Below are 17,517 nucleotides of genomic sequence, written 5' to 3' on the forward strand. Positions count from 1 at the left end.
AATAATAATTGTATTGCGCTGAAAAATATGTTTTTACAATCACAATTCCCACTCAACCTTTTTCTTTGTGGTTTAAATTTGAACGCCCAAGTCTTGAAATGAGTGCACTAAAAAGGCTTAACTTCATAATTGTACACGCTGCAAATACAACTACAGGTATTACATTTGCTTAAATAGTACACATGTAATACTAAAGACATTGCAACACACACTCACTCAAATGACTAACATCTTGTGATGATGTTTACATTTTATTTCATATGTAGAGTTTATTCAAATGCTACTGTATATGTAGTACAGTATGTATTTTTTTTGTGTTGAACATTATGGTTGTTTTTAATAGTGGTGAAACATGCCTGACTGCTTAAACACATCTGTTTAGAGTAGACTAACATACACCAATGTAAGGTTCTCGATTCAAATATGTCATTTAATTAGATTCATGAACAGAACTAAGTGTTATCGTCGTTTAATGCTTATCTTAATTAATTTCTGACTTAATTTAGGTTTAAAGAAATCCATTTATCGGCTATTCCTGGTCAATATTACTGTTATAGCAACAAGAGAACATTCACGTACAACATTTTAGCTAGGAACACATTGTACTTTTTAAAATGTCATTATTAATAACAATATTGCAACCTGTGTTTTAGCCCGCATGCTTAAGTCCACAGCCCTGCATATTGGCGTCCAAATTTGACCAGGGTCACCATTCGTGCCTAGCATTTAAGATCCCAATTTCTAATGTGAGAGGCAGCTCATTTTCTGGGGCCCAAGCTTTAGCAGTGAAAGAGCACTCAGGGCCCTGTAATGATCCGCTTATCTTAGCGAGGGCATTGCACACTTGAATAAGCCATCAGCCGTCATTTGGCTCTGCTGGGAAAAAACAAGCTCTCCATTCCCATTGCTGAGGCCAAACAAGAAGAGAACTGTCATAGCCAAATACATCAACGATACTTCAGCATGGTGTGAGAGAATGTAGAGAGCTTTCAGTCCGAGCTATTCTTGATGATATGACCGTGAAATGGTATCTGCTAAATGGAGGTAGAAAAGCTCTAAACTATTATATAAAAATACACACCCTTTACTTGCACTTGAAATGGCCCTTCCTCATAGTAATCAAAAATATGTTCTATTTATGTCTTGTACTGCACAATGCTGCAGTGCAGTGCACACAAGCCATCCAAAATATCACAAATTAACTAAGTGAGCCTGACTGACAGAGATGGATAACACCGCTATCGGCATGGCAGCCTGTTGCCAGAATAATAAAATCCATGTAACCTTAACATGACTTCCAGCTACATTTTCAAACCAAAAATAATTTTAGGTAGCATGCATGTAAGATGTACTTAGTCATTACAGATAGGCTACTGTAGTGTACGCCCTACAAGTTCTGAGAATAAAGGAAGGAAAGTCAATTTTAAAAAATCCCTGAAGTGGATTTGAAAGCAATTAATGTGCTTAGCATGTGATGCTTGTTTCTAATAATGACTTTTAAACCTCATCAAAGACAAATGGCTCGTCCAATAAAAAGAAACAAACAAAGTACTTATAAGTCTCTTTTGCAAAAAACTAAAATAAAAAATGTGTAGTGGGGAGGGATAGTGTTATAGAAAGTTAAAAATATAAAAGGTTTCTTCTGGGATTAATCAGTTTTCCCTTCTGGTTTGAAACAAATAACAAACATTACTGACATTGCTTGGATTATGAATGGATTATGGATAAAAAGAAAGACTTGTGTTGAGGTTAAATTAGCAGCAACATTAGCTGTGATGTTAACTCATCATCATCATCATCATCTCCTAAATGTAGCATAATGCACAGATATCAAATGGTTCAATGTTGGATGCCCGATAATTCATCCATCAATTTTCTATGCCGCTTATTCTCATTGGGACTGCGAATATACTGGAGCCGATCCCAAATTATTCAGGACACCCACTGATCGCAGGGCACATGCAGACAAACCAACCATTTGCAGTCACATTCACACATAAAGACAATTTGGAGTTTTCATGAACTGAACATTCATGTTGGAATGTATAAGGAACCTGGAATACCTGAAAAAATGCCAAGATGAACTCTCCACAATAAGGTCGGAGCCCAGATTCAAACCCCCAATCTCCACATAGTGAGGGCGTGCTATAGCCTGTCAATGTGCCACCTATTTGAGGTGATAATAAAATATAATTTATTTGAGGTGGCAGCCACCAAAGCAACAGTCAGCTATAAGAAATGTCCTAGTCTAAAAGCATCACCTGTTTTTTTTGGTCTGTCTTTTTGGTCTGTTCTACGATTGCCAATTCCTGTAGTCCAATTGGCAGACACATATTTCAGCATCCGTTTCAAACAATTCACACTCCAAAACAATGGTTTAATATGTTGTCTTACAAAGTCAATATTATAAAAGTTTTTGCTGTTATGGTTTTGCTCTCTTTGAACTTGTATTTTATTTATTTATTCCTCCTGTTAGGATCGGCAATGACACTATTCAAGCTGCCCAGTCCTTTCTGCTTCCTTCAGATCAAAAGGAAGGCAAACAAAATGCTTGGCTTGCAGGCATCCGCTTTGATGTTGCTCCTGTGCACGATCATTTGCGCTCCGTTGAATGACCAGCACCTCAAATTGTATCGTGTTTAGAATCTTAAATCTTGGGTTGCTATTTCACCGCTCTGACATTTTGTATGTTTTTAAGTACCTTCGCCAAGAGGCTTCTGTTTTCCATAAATTCTATTTTTGCCCTTTTTTTTTTACCATATGAAAAGGCATATATAGGGGTGAGTATCAATAAAGGTGTCCAACTTGGTGTTGACAAGCATTGGTGGAGGTCCGCTTTTTGGGTCCAGGGACCCCTCTTAATCCCATTACCAATTAAAAATACAACAACTACCGTCCGCACCACAAAATGCAATAGAAATTATTATTTTATTTCTAACAATTCAACCCAAATATTCATCACCTGTTTAATAGAAAGGATCTAAAACCATATTCAATTGAATTAAATTCACTTCTTATCAATCATTGCTGGGTGATGTGCTTCCACTAACAAAATGGTTGCAAACTGAAAGTAGCATGTACAAAGCCCAATGGGGTACCGCACGAAAGCTATTTTTAGCAAGGCCACGTGACTTCAGCAGCGTGAACCGGAAAGGGGTCAACATAAAAACGTGCTCGCAGACGAGCCATTCTAGTATTGCTTGTTTTGTTCTTGTTTATCTCCGGGGGAAAAAACATGCCGAGTAAAAACTGCTGTTATGGAACTTGCAGAAACAACTCCAACACTACGACCGTCCACATGTGAAGGACGTTTATTTTTATTCGTTTCCTGAAGCCAAAAATTCAGAGGGATAAATGTGAACAGGGATTAACTTGTGCGGACGTCCAAAAGAGCGGTTTAACGCCAGCAAAGTGAGCCTTTCACCTTCATATGTGTTAAACATTTTGTTGGGGGCCATGCATGTTCCTACGGATGACAATCCTGATTCCTTGCCGGCTACCGCCCGAAGAGGTAGGCGATTTCCTTTATTTTTGTTTGTTTGACACTACTCCGACTGCCGGACTACAATAATGAATGACGAGGAAAAATGATAAAATGGCTTTTCCACTGTTGTTCGGACATGTCTTGCTTACCGCCGGATTATTATTTTTTTTGCCTTTCATATAAATGGTGGCATGCTGTGACATGTATGATAATGTATCTGTAGGACCTTTTCTGAATTAAGCAAACCGCCTTATAAGCGGGAAGGATAAAATAATTGAAATAATTGAAGTATAGCGAGTGTTGTAGAATTGCGATTGCTACACACACACAAAAAGCAATGAAAATGTACCCCCAACAACTATCAAAGACGTAAGACAACCAGATATGACAGACAGGGCATATGGTGCTTGTTGAAACGGGAGAATGTCAGTGTCAGTTGCGTAGGACGATGTATTGAGAAGAATAAAAAACTTTATCTCTGGATCAGGTCGGCTCTTTTTCAGCCCTCTACATTCAAACCATCTCTTCAATTGAACATTAGTATGTTCCTCAACGTATATACCAGTGAATTTGGCATCAGGGACATCATCCTTGAACAGAATTAGGTTTAGCTCAGTAGACATCTTGCTCGTAGACTGTTTATATGTATCTAGCATGTCTGCCCGCCGAGTTTGACCCCCTCGCTAGACTCATGAATATTAATTAAGTGTGGTGACATGTATCGTGCGGTACACCATTTCAATGACTACGTTAACCCTTTTTAGAACCCCAAAATTGGCAATATTCGGGTTTTGAAAGGCCATGTAAACACACGCAATAACCCGAATATGTTCTCATTCGGGTTTAAAAAAAAAAAAAAAAAAAACTTTCATTACCGGAATACCGGAATCGGAATAACTCGAACGATCGGGGCATTGTTTTTAGTTGTGCGCATGCTCACAACCACTTCTTCGTCTCCTTTCCTTTTTCTTTGCTTTTTTGTATTCGCAAGGAATCTTGGTCTTTGTAGTAGCGACTTGTATGTGCAGTGCCGTCCCATTCGCTTGAATACATTGACTTCTCCGCGGCGTTTTCACGTTATATTGTGCCTCTATGACACTTGGGACACGTTAACTATTTATCTGAGACAGACGCGACATCACTGATAATGCTTAAACAATGTTTATCTCCAGCTTGCAGTGTTCAACAATACACGTCCATGTAGGAACATTAGATGACACACACATAGTTTTGCTTTATCCAAACGAGTAAGTCCATGCTTCTGGCGTGAACCGACAAGAACTACACTTCTGGAGTGAGTAGGAAACCGACTACTTTATTTAGCGTGGTGAGTGACATGAATATAATATAATTTTATTGACTGTTTTATGTTAGAAGCGGAAATTACGTCTAATTTCTGCCATGTCATCCGTGCTTCGCCCCCTAATCGAGTTATTCCAAATGTATACGGGGGGGAAGTCAAAGGCGTCAACGTGTTATTCCGATTGTTCCAGAAACCCAAATTCCGACCATAACCCGAATATTGCCTGCATGTAAACTTACTCAATGAAGCTGTGACGCTGTAAAATGTAACTAAAAACACAATTCAATGATTTGCAGATCCCGTCCAACATACATTGAATTGAATAAACTACAAAGACAATATATTGAATGTTCAAACTGATAACATGATCCAGAAACACTGGGACAAGCCATGGTTACCACTGTGTTACATTAGCTTTCCTTTTCAAACAACACTCAATACATATTTGAAAGATGAGGACACAAGTTTGAAGCTTTGTTGATGGGATTCTTTCCTATTCTTGTTATGTACAACTTTTCAGTTGTCATATTTTGTGATTCATAATGTGCCACACACAAAGTGGCCAGACCAGCGCTCACATTCTTTTGCCACAAAGCCACACTGTTGTAACCCGTGCAGAATGTGTGCAGTCAATAACATCTCCTCGAATCCATTTCTGAAGGAAAGTCTACTTTTGCAACATTTTTACCGCTTTGATTCAGGTTCCCGACTCCCACGTGTTAGCGATCAATTCAGTTTGATGTGATTTGACGCTTGCCAGTATGAAAGAAAAATAACCTCACGGGTGTCGCGATCCAGGCAACAGCCAGAGGATGTAATTACGTGTCTTTGAGCACTTAACATCTTGTGACTGTCTCCTTAGATTTCGCAAGATGGGTCATTAAAGCGCTTTTCTTGCAAGCCCACGCTACACTAACAGAAGAATTAGATCACTACAACCTTTTAATGTTCCAGTCATGATTCAGTCAGTGCTGTGAACAATATTAACTCAACCTTTGCACCTGTGAAACAAACGCATTTCTGAGTCATTATCTCTTATTCATACTGTTCTGGGCAGTCACAAAGTGATCCAGTAATGTAGGGGAAACTTGCCTTTCCTCCTTGGTAGCATATTTAAAAAAAAAAAGAAGAATTTATTCAGAAAGTTGTCATGGTGGAGCATGTTTCGTGTGTCTGCACAGTAAAGAGATTCTGGGTTCAAATATTTTTGCTCAGATGGTGCAGTGGAGTTAGCATGTCTTGGTAAGTGAGTGTGATTCATTGTTTGTGTTGATTGATTGGCAACCAGTCCAGTCCAGGGTGAACCCTTGTCACTACCTTCAACGGGATAAGCAGTTGAAAATGAATGAAAAGGTGGTTATTTTTTCAACTGTACTATTGTAAACTCCAACAACAGTAATAAACTTAGGTTTAATATATAGTTACATTTATAATCTAAAGAAGGCAAAGGATCGGCTCATTCTTTGTACAGAATAACTATTATACAAAAAATAAAAATAGATACCAGATGGTTTTATTCTGCAGAATGATTGTACTTCAAGTGCTTGTGAGTTTATGAAATGTTATTTGTATAGCGGGTAACAGGATTGGCCACTAATAAACACAACATATTCGGTAATAAATCACCAATGAGATGTTTTGCTTGCAAATCATGAACATTCACATTACAGTTAATTGAGCTCATAGGAGAGTTTGTCTGATGGAGAACTATATAATGTAATAATAGCAAGGCGATGGGGCAGAAACTTTCTGTCTGATATTTCTTGACAGCAGGATTACAAACGTGACGACATTCCGCAAACTGACAAATGAATTATTTTCCTCGGGCTTAACGACCTGTGATAAATCACTAAAGCGCATGGCCGTGAATAATTAACGACGGCTGTCAGAATTGGATTGCATCAATGAATGATCTAATGCAAACAGACTTAAAGATTCCTTATTGAATCCTAAAACATTATCTTTTACATCTATAATATGGTTACATGTTGATTGAAGTATATTCATTTTGCTAATGCATATTATTGATCACATTTGGTGATAATGGCACAGTCTTGTATGTTTTTTAATCGTACTAAATGTCATTGCTTCCCTTGTTTATGACTACAACTTTTTACATCGTATATTTGTAAGCCTAAAATAACAATTGTAAGCAGCAATAAAGCTTTGAGGCACTCGTTTTTCCATCCAACACTTCTATTTTCCAAGCAGGTGAAAAGACTGATGTGTTTATTTGACCATGTCCAAATATTACAAGATTTATTCTTTAGCCTGAAAAGAAAGATGGCACATCCATAAATACATACATACATAGGGTATACATAAATAAATAGGTACAATAAATACAGTACACGTGTTGATAAGTCACACAGTGTGTCCTGTGAAGTTCATCAATGCTGCGTGTCAGGTGGAAGTGATGTGCACAGCTGACGTCCACTACAGTTCATGAGGGGCTGGCAGGGGGGGCGCTGCTTGTTTGTTTTGTTTTTTTCTGTTAGCACGAGGTGAAGGTTTTCCAGAAGAAGTTTTTACAGGGTGCCTTGCGGTCACGCTGAGGCAGTGATAGCCTGTTGTAGACGGCCCTCTCCTCCAGGCGCGACCCCAGCGGCTCCTCCAGCTCCTCGGGCGACGGCTCCTCTGGGAGCATGTTGGTGTCTAACGCCCCCTCGAGCAAGCTGGCCACCAGCTTAAGGATCAGCTCTTTGCGCTCTTTGCTGAGGTCCTGTCCCTGTAGGAGCACAGTAACACTGTTTATTTAGTTTACTTTTGCACTTTTTGCATGCGACAATGTTGACTTTCTAACATTTCAAAGAGGAATTGGAACAAGAAATTGTTATAATCGATCTGTCTATCCATATTGGACGCTACATTAGGTACACCTGCTGTATATAATAAGCTTTAATTCAAAAGATGCTTCCAGAATTTTGTTTATACAAAGACATTTACTCTGTTTGTCTTGACACCGTCACAAGTATTTTTATTTATTTATTTAATAACAATATCGTATTTATTCTGATTAAAAACAGCTCTCAGTATAATGTAGCAAATTTGTTACACACTTATTTACAGTGTATGTATATTATATGTGCATGTTTATATACAATTAATATATATAGGTATATACACCTATATGGGCCTAAATACATATGTACGTATATACATATAACACCAGTAAGACTCAATTGTTTTGTTTTATTTATTTTTGATTCATTTCAATTTGTTTCTCTTGTATTATCTGTAAAAGGTTGCATATCATCACACTTCAAATAATTGCGTCATTTTTTTTTAATGTTTTTTTTGTTGTCTAAATCATCTGCAGATGATGCAAATGGTTCTTTTTTTGTGATTCCTGACAAATCTGAAAAAAAAATGACTTAGGCAATTATTTTTAAGAAGGTGTCGATATACCATTTTTTTTCTACGTTAAGTACTTTTTGAGACTGTAAAAAGTGACAAACAACCATAAGCACCTCTCTGACAGCCAAAAATAAATGAAAAAATCTCTCAATAAGACAGAATTTTGTAGGTATGCCGAACGTTGTATGCGGACTAGCCTGTACGTTAACACACTAAAATTGGTTAATGACAGAAGAAGAAGAAAAAGCGCTTCATCCTCACCCTGTTCATCCTCTGCATGGGGCTCCTGTCTTCGGCAGGAAGCACGGCGGCTGCTCTAACACTGAGCAGAACCCCCATGAAAGCTACTAACACCACCAGGATCTGCATGCTGGGACTTTGGAGAGAGCCGCTGGGACCAGCCAGAGATCCAGAGCAGGAGATGTAGCGGCGGGAGCGGAAGTGGCGGTAGAGGTAGTAGCTCAGCCGGTGGTCACCAAGATTTGGAAATCGGAGAGGTACTGCTTTGCCTCTGTGCCCCTCACTCTTTTTATACGGTTGTGTGACGCAGAAGGTGGTGGGAGTATGACGGGGTGGGTTTGTGTGTGTGAGAGTTTATGGGGGTGGGGAAGGGTCAAAGCAGAACAAATGGAAGGAGTGAACAGTTAACCTTTCTGACAAGGTAGACACATGTGGTCCATCTGCAGCAGCAAAATAAAAAACAAAAAATCTTGGGCGGTAGAGAATTTAAAAAGGCTACTTTACACAGCCAATCCAAAGGTCACTCAAACGTATTAATAACCAAGTGGCCACAGGCTGACTTGTTGTCAATGATGGGGCGCCATTGCTGATGGGCTCCGTGACACCTTGAAATGACAATCGAATGGTCTGACACGGGACCCGACTTGAGGAAATGCGCGACAAAATCTGGCCCGAGGAAACGTTTCAAAAAGACGACGGAGACAATTTTCCTCAGCGAGGAGATGGAGCTCAGGTTTAACCTAACGCATCGCTCTAACAATCCAATTTTCATGTACTATCATGAACAACGGCGCTCTAATGGGTGCTGACTGTGCTTTGAAAAGAACTTCAGCTATCAAAGTCAGCAGCTGGCATATTGAAATATTTAGCTCAATCAGTAGCAATTGGATGCAATTCAGTGTCTTTTTATTGAAGTGAATAACTTCTATCAGAAAAATTTATTGTGCAGCCACATTATCTTTGTGAGGCCGCCATCTGCCTTGACTACTTTAGTCCAAAAGGAAAGGAATACTGTACAGTGAACCGAGGACGGCCGAAAAAATATAGAGGGAGAGAGGGCGAGTAAGGGAGAGAGAGAGAGAAACTATACTATTACTGGATTTGCCAATAGATGCCACAAGATGGCGGAAATTGACTAATATTGTCTAAAGAAGTTCTTTAACGCAACATCATTCCCTGGCACCAAGATGCCACCAGTGGGAGCCCCAAAACAGCACATAGGTGAGTTTTAAGGGGGAAAAAATATGCAAAGATTCTATAACCGCACTACAGGTCTTAAACAGTAATAACACGAAGGCTCGTGATTCGTAACCACTGTGCCACAGCTGTGACAAATCATCAGGTGTGCCACAGATGTGCTCAATATTGACTAGAAATAATGTATCTTTGTACTGAACATCTGGCCATGCCGGTGACGCATAGTGAAACGCAGAACACTGAAACTATGGAGGTAAATTTGGTGCAAAACTAACTTGTGCAAAAAATTTGTACCTGTAGAAAAAAGTCTAAATTTGTATCTGTAAAAGTCGTGATTTGTATCTGTAAAAAAAATGTGTGCCTGTAAAAAAAAAATTGTGTCTGTAAAATAAATTTGTACCTGTAAAAAAAAAATGTGTATGTGTAAAACAAATTTGTATCTGTAAAAACAAATTTGTACCTGTAAAAGTCATGATTTGTATCTGTACAAAAAAAAATTTGTACCTGTACAAAAACTATAAATTTGTATCTGTAAAAGTTGCGATTTGTACCTGTAGAAATGACAACTTGTAGTCAAAGAAGTCGCCACTAGGAGTCACAAGTGGGTTTTCTGCTGCTGTTCAGTGACATGAGTTTTGCCCCATTTGTCGCGCTACAAATGGAGCAAAACTAATTTGTACTTGTAGAGCGCCGTGATTTGTACTCGTAGAAGAAGAGGGCGGGCTCTGGAGGATTTGGGCGGGCTAAAGCTCAACCTCATTGGTTGAGCGAACGACCGTGGGTTGAACTCAAATGACGCCCATAAATCCGCAATTCCAAACAGAGTAGCCACACTAGTTTACGCGTCATTTTGGAAGAAGAGGACGTCCCAGGCGTGAAAATTGCAACATGGTTCAATATACGAACACCGTGTGGAACAGCTTAAACGTTGGTTGACATGCAGAGCACTCCAAGTGGGCAGAAAGAAAGAAGTTTTAGTATGAAGGTAAGATTTATTGTACGAACATAGCTCGTAATCCGGTGCTAGCTAGCTAGCTAGCTCATCTCATGTTGTTGTCACGAAAACTGAACACATTGAAGTCACGATTTGTATTTCAAGATTTGAAGCCTACCAGTGTAAACATACGATCAATAGCTTGTACCTGTAAAAAAAAAAAAGTGGACAGTACTCAGCTACTTGTATTTGACTAACATTATATTCAAGCATCTGTACTCTTACTATCATAATAAAATGAAAACAAAACGTTTTTACTGCGAGTGGATCTTTAAGCCGCTCCAGGTATTTCAACCTCAACCCTTTATCCTCTGTATTTAATCATTTTATTTCAAATATTATAATTTATTGATAAATGTCAGTATTTTGCTCTTACACTTTTAGTTTACTCATCACTCACAGTACTCAAATATTTGTGCAAGTATTTTTTCTGCGCTTTTTATTTCTACTTGAGTTACATTTTCCAATGTAACATTACTCTTATTTAAATATTGGCTATTCTGCTTTTGAAATGCCAGTCTATCTGTATCACTAAGATGTGAGCAGTGTCACTGTCACGCAGCTACTTTAACAAAAGTAACTAGGTCAAATGTTAGTTTATTTATTTTTAATTAAATAAGAATCTCATAAATTTCAAAATCTTCCTCAAAAGGTGGAGACAACTGCTGGAGACACTGCTGAAGCATCAGTGAAAAGGATGACGCACTCCATCAGAAAGCAGCCAAGAGACAGGAGATGACACCTGGGGGGTATTCCATCAAACTGGATTATGGAAAATTATTTTGCAGATCTTCTGCTGATGTGAATGTAGCAGGCTGTGGTCCCCTCCCCCACCTGTGGCAGTGGTCAGTCTTTTTTTCTGGTGGCTACAATAATGGGCAACATATATTTACAGCTCAACACCTATTTAGTCTTGCTGCCATGATCGCTTTTGGCTACTGTTGAGATGTAACAGTGAAGAATGAATATGTAGGTCAATTCGAGGTGCTTTACATTAAATCAATAATTAATAACACGATTAATGTGAAATACACATCTAACATGAAACAATTATAACTTATATATTTAGTCTGTCTGCTTTTTTTTTTTTTTTTTTTGCCAATCATATTTCCCTCGTCTTAGTGATAGCAGCAGTATTGCCTTTTTTGGTGAGTCTTGAATTCCTCATACAGCTCCATCAATAACTTTTGTTCTGTTTGTGAGAAGAATACTGTTCTCGTCTTGGATGGATGCAGAAACGGCTCTTCTGGACATCAAATAAAACATTTCAAATGATGCACAATCTTGTTTATTGAATGATACATGTTGTTATTTGAAATGACTATTTCAAATAACTCTCAATATGGATTAAATTGTACTCCTGCAACATTTCAAACTCAAAATTGGAAGACATTTAGAAAGCATAATTTCTTCACTTTCCCAAAGGTGTTTGTAGTGAAATTCTCTCAGAACAGTAACCAGTGTATCAAGGATTCTCATTTGTTGGACTTCACAGCCACTTTGAAGCAGGTTTGATGTCACACCATGTGCCACCGTCTAGCGATTGATCAAGAAGTAGCTTTGATTGACTGCATGCTGGCATCTGTGCGAATAGAATGATTGGGTCAGCATATTCATACAATAAAAAATAATCATAGCTTCCTAGCTGTGTCATCAAAACACAGCCACTGACATTATACGCAATCAGTTAAATGTTTAGCTTTATCTTGTTAGCCAGAAAACAAACAAAGATTTTGTCACATCTTAATATCAGAAATAGTGGTAATACTGATAGACACAGACATTGTTTATAAACATTCCCATTTGCATTATTTTTATTTGACTTCAGTGTTGAAAGCAAATGTGTACGTTTAAAAGTGTAAGAGCCTTTTATTTTAACTGTTTGCAAAGCATACATTGCAAAAATACTGACATTTATCAATAAATTGTAATATTTGAAATTAATTGATTAAATACAGACGGTAAAGGGTTGAGGTTAAAATACCTGTAGCAGCTTAAAGATCCACTCGCAGTAAAAACGTTTTGTTTTCATTTTATTATGATAGTAAGAGTACAGATGCTTGAATATAATGTTAGTCAAATACAAGTAGCTGAGTACTGTCCACTTTTTTTTTTACAGGTACAAGCTATTGGTCGTATGTTTACACTGGTAGGCTTCAAATCTTGAAATACAAATCGTGACTTCAATGTGTTCAGTTTTCGTGACAACAACATGAGATGAGCTAGCTAGCTAGCACCGGATTACGAGCTATGTTCGTACAATAAATCTTACCTTCATACTAAAACTTCTTTCTTTCTGCCCACTTGGAGTGCTCTGCATGTCAACCAATGTTTAAGCTGTTCCACACGGTGTTCGTATATTGAACCATGTTGCAATTTTCACGCCTGGGACGTCCTCTTCTTCCAAAATGACGCGTAAACTAGTGTGGCTACTCTGTTTGGAATTGCGGACTTATGGGCGTCATTTGAGTTCAACCCACGGTCGTTCGCTCAACCAATGAGGTTGAGCTTTAGCCCGCCCAAATCCTCCAGAGCCCGCCCTCTTCTTCTACGAGTACAAATCACGGCGCTCTACAAGTACAAATTAGTTTTGCTCCATTTGTAGCGCGACAAATGGGGCAAAACTCATGTCACTGAACAGCAGCAGAAAACCCACTTGTGACTCCTAGTGGCGACTTCTTTGACTACAAGTTGTCATTTCTACTGGTACAAATCGCAACTTTTACAGATACAAATTTATAGTTTTTGTACAGGTACAACATTTTTTTTGTACAGATACAAATCATGACTTTTACAGGTACAAATTTGTTTTTACAGATAACAATTTGTTTTACACATACACATTTTTTTTTTACAGGTACAAATTTCTTTTACAGACACAATTTTTTTTTTACAGGCACACATTTTTTTTACAGATACAAATCACGACTTTTACAGATACAAATTTAGACTTTTTTCTACAGGTACAAATTTTTTGCACAAGTTAGTTTTGCACCAAATTTACCTCCATATGAAACGCTTTACCAAAAGATAGATAGGAAGGTTCATAACGAACCTGCAACCTGCTTGGTTGCAATTACATCCAAATAATAGATATTTTAAGTTTTAAATATGAAAAAAAAAAAAAAAAAGATATTTTAAGTTACTGCATAGTTTCTTACAAAGCCTAACATTTACTAATATAACAGCAACATTAGCAACTAAGTCTTAAGTCTGCTGCAATATTTTTCTTCCAAAATGTTGGACAAAAATAATTCATATCCTTAAATATTGCACATCTGCATTATCCCCAACATACTGTATCAACAAGTACTTACTGTTGACTAGATGATTAACAATTGCTCATATTTGCAAAAGCCATTCTTCAATGTGTGATACAGCACAATTACCGCAAAGTTGTGACGTATGCAGACAAGGCCGCTGGCAGGGATCAGAGCTTCCCTCCATTCCAGTCGGTGTGTATCAATTGATTGGCTGTGCTTTCAGATCCGTTTTCGACATGTTTGGCTCACTCACTACTTGATCTCTGGGAGGCCCCGAGCAAATCGGGAGATTAAACAAGAACTGAAAAAAACAACAAATGAAGGATCAAGAAATGTCCACAAAAAGTTTCTGTACCATGTAAGAGACGTCACCGAAACGCCGTCGCTCATCAATTCACATGACGTAAGCGAATTTGATGATTGCGTTTCATATGTTGGCTATTCTGGTCCTGCGTGACAGTATTAACACCACTAAACATTTCAATATGGAATGGTGACAGCAAGGCCGACAGTGCTGTCGGCATGAATTATGTGTGTTGTGCTCGCACTTTATGACTTCCAGTTTAAGAATATATCATGTATGCTCTATATGAAAGGGTATTAAGGCCACTTTGAAAAGACAAAGAAAAAAAACCTGTTGCAAATTGTATATTTTTGGAGCAAAAAAAAGTTGTATATTGGAGAAAAAAGATCTCATGATCTCACAATCTCATGAGAAAAAAAGTTTTTTAATTGCAGAATTATGGTTTTTCCGAAGAAAATATGTTATTTTGCAGATACAGTCATGTCTTTTGGAGAAATAAAGTGGCATATTTTGGAGAAAAGACAAAACGTTACAAGAAAGAATGTCTCAATCATAGAAGAATAGAGTCATGTTGTCCAGAAAGATTATTATATTTTGGAAGAAAACGGTCATGTATAGTCAACAAATAGTCAAAAAACAACTTCATGAATGAAGCAACACGTAAACATTTTTTTTAACATGTTGGAGAAAAGGGGTAGATATTTGTGAAAAAAAGTTGCTTTTTAAGAAAAAAGCAAGATATTTTTAGGCAAAGTTGTATTTTTATGTAAAAAATGATAGGCATATAAAGAAAATAGTATATCTGAGATTGTAAAATAACTCAGGTTTTATTTGGAAAAATTTCAAGGGCGAAGGTCATATTTCAAGATATACAACACGATAAAGAGTTGTGATTTTTTTCTTTAAAGCATGTGTTGGTGAAAAAGAAATAGACTAAATAAGAAAAAAAAAGGTCATATATTTTTGGAGTAAATGTTGGACTTTTTTTGTCATACTGGAGGAAAACATAAGACAACTTACCAACTGTAAATATTCTCCATTAGTTTTGAATTGAAGAAACTAAGTTGTTGCTTCTTAATTGTATAGCACACATTAAACTGCTTTATTTACGATACGATACGATACGATATACTTTTATTTTCCCCGTGGGGAACTTTTTCCTGGACTCCGTCCAGCTGCAGTTACAGTAAGGAAGAAACAACAGAATAGAAAGAGATAAAATTAAAGTTAAATAAGAAGTGCAGCAATAAGAAATCTTCACAGAAGTATACATGTGTAGAGAAGTACATACATGAGGACTGCACACACCCATATACACACACACACTCCTAAAATGTATATATATATATATATATATATATATATATATATATATATATATATATATATATATACATGAGTATGTACAGCACGGCTGCATATATTTCACACACACAACATTGCACCATATATCTATTGTGAGTTAATGTCGGTTGTTAAGCAGTTTGATGGATGTCGGCAGGAATGAGTTCTTGTAGTGGTTCAGCCTGGTTCTGGGGGCCCTGAATCTCCTGCCGGAAGGCAGTAGCTGGAACTCATGATGCAGAATGTGAGTCGGGTCAGTAACAATTTTCTGTGCCAGTCCGGTGACGGACCGCTCATAAAGCATCTGTAGGGAAGGATGATTCCTGACCCCCATGACCTTCATGGCAGTCCGCACCAGACCGGCAATCTGTGACCTTGACTGCACAGTCAGGTTGCCGTACCAGGCCGCAATGCCGTATCTGATGATACTTTCCAATGCAGCCCGGTAGAACAACAGCATGATCCTCTGCTCCACTCCATAGACCCTAAGTCTGCGTAGGAAATAGAGACGCTGTTGGAGTTTGGAGCAGAGACTTCCAACATGTACCCTCCAGCTGAGTGTGTTGTCAATGTGGACCCCCAGATACCTGTATGAACCCACCTGGCTGATGTGATTGCTTTTAATGACGACTGGCCTGTGGTCACCAACAGCTTTTGGATCAAATATCACCTCCTCCGTCTTCCCCACATTGAGCACAAGATGATTCTGGTCACACCACTGGACAAATTTCTCTATTTCCGAGAAATAGTCCAGTGGGCTACCGCCGGCCTGCAGCAAGCTGACGATAGCTGTGTCATCAGAGAACTTAATGATAAAGTTCTCTGGGTGTGATGTCACACAATCATTTGTGTACAACGTGAAGAGGACCAGGGAGCTGACGCAGCCCTGTGGGGCGCCTGTGCTTATCAATCTGGGTTCCGAGAGGGAGCTGTTGACCCTGACTTGCTGTGTGCGCTGTGTCAGGAAGGAGTGATACCACCTCGAGATGTACGGGTTCACATTCATCTCCTTCAGTTTACCCAAAAGCAGGTGCGGCTGCATTGTGTTGAACGCTGAGCTAAAGTCAACGAACAACACACGTGCATAAGCTTTAGGGCCGTCTAGGTGTTTGCTGACCAGATGTGTGATGCTGTTGATAGCATCGTCAGTGCCGCGACCCTGCTTGTTTTCTGAGTGTTCTTTCTGCAATTAGGACCACTGTCGTTTGCTGGCATGGATAAAACTACAATGCAAAAAAGCAATTACATCTGTAAAAACCACAGAAAAAGAGCAACAACTTGCAGTATAGTCAAAGCATGCCATGAAGAATCTCGTAGTGTATTCGTGCGCCTAACCCTCATTCGCAATGATAAATTTGGCGCAACATCAAATTCATTCCTGCCATCTGGTGTTTAGAACGTGTAAGTGCAACAGAGACAGCAACACCACCAAGGATTTTTTTTTATAAAGTTTGTCTGGGTTTACTTCAGACCTCAAGCACCCTTAAACTACCAAGTATTAACACTACTGGGCAATTGTCACTCGGTCCAAATACATTCGATCCGCAGAAGATGGCTCTAACTTCTACATGATACGTTTTTTTTGTAACAACTCTTCAATTGCAGCGAAGTCTACATCTTGGTGATTTAACACTTCTTCAATACTAAAGTGTATGCAAAGTGGATTCAAGACTAACTCGCTCAGAGAGGGCCAACCTCAAGCCCCGTCACTCCTCAGTCCTCACCATAACAGAAGTCAACTTCCTTTGAGAAAGGAATGAACATTTAGCATTGACCAAGCCAAGAGTTAACATTGAAGTATTAGGACCTATTGATCGAAGCATTATCCGACATGCTCAGTGTTTCCCCACTTTGAGCCAAGGCACAGGTTTTAAATCTGAAAAATCTTAGCGCAAATAAATGTCATCAAATATATATTAGAGCTGTCAAACGATTGTTTAAAAAAAATCAGATTAACCACATTTTGCGTTCAAAATTAAGTGTGATTAATCTGCGGTAATACATGTTTAATGTGATATTTTTGGGTGATTA

At 38.4% G+C, this 17,517-nt stretch overlaps 1 protein-coding gene and 2 long non-coding RNA genes across 3 annotated transcripts; 1 reads left to right on the forward strand and 2 right to left on the reverse strand.

Annotated features, from left to right (window-relative positions):
- Positions 1 to 6,278: 6,278 nt before the first annotated feature.
- Positions 6,279 to 8,633, reverse strand: sst6.1 (somatostatin family member 6.1). Its single transcript, XM_086069081.1, has 2 exons — positions 8,406 to 8,633; positions 6,279 to 7,515 (listed from the first exon to the last, which is right to left on the reverse strand). Exons 1-2 carry the CDS (start codon positions 8,511 to 8,513, stop codon positions 7,282 to 7,284), a joined length of 342 nt encoding a protein of 113 aa, XP_085925207.1. The 5' UTR covers positions 8,514 to 8,633; the 3' UTR covers positions 6,279 to 7,281.
- Positions 8,634 to 10,307: 1,674 nt separating this feature from the next.
- On the forward strand, positions 10,308 to 11,857 carry LOC147178643 (uncharacterized). The gene is made up of 2 exons (XR_015094140.1): positions 10,308 to 10,566; positions 11,228 to 11,857. It is a non-coding gene; the product is annotated as an uncharacterized LOC147178643 (long non-coding RNA).
- LOC147178644 (uncharacterized) lies at positions 11,848 to 13,116 on the reverse strand. The gene is made up of 2 exons (XR_015094139.1): positions 12,848 to 13,116; positions 11,848 to 12,157 (listed from the first exon to the last, which is right to left on the reverse strand). It is a non-coding gene; the product is annotated as an uncharacterized LOC147178644 (long non-coding RNA).
- Between the last annotated feature and the right edge of the window lie 4,401 nt (positions 13,117 to 17,517).

This window comes from Leptonotus elevatus, chromosome 2 (genome assembly GCF_054856555.1).
Source record: "Leptonotus elevatus isolate MCC_2025b chromosome 2, RoL_Lele_1.0, whole genome shotgun sequence".
Taxonomy (NCBI): Eukaryota; Metazoa; Chordata; class Actinopteri; order Syngnathiformes; family Syngnathidae; genus Leptonotus; species Leptonotus elevatus.

Coding starts and splice junctions, on each gene's coding strand:
- sst6.1 (XM_086069081.1), bottom strand. CDS start 8,513: ATGCAGATCCTGGTGGTGTTAGTAGCTTTCATGGGGGTTCTGCTCAGT. Junction 7,516..8,405: donor CCATGCAGAGGATGAACAGG/GTGAGGATGAAG, acceptor GTGCTCCTACAG/GGACAGGACCTCAGCAAAGA.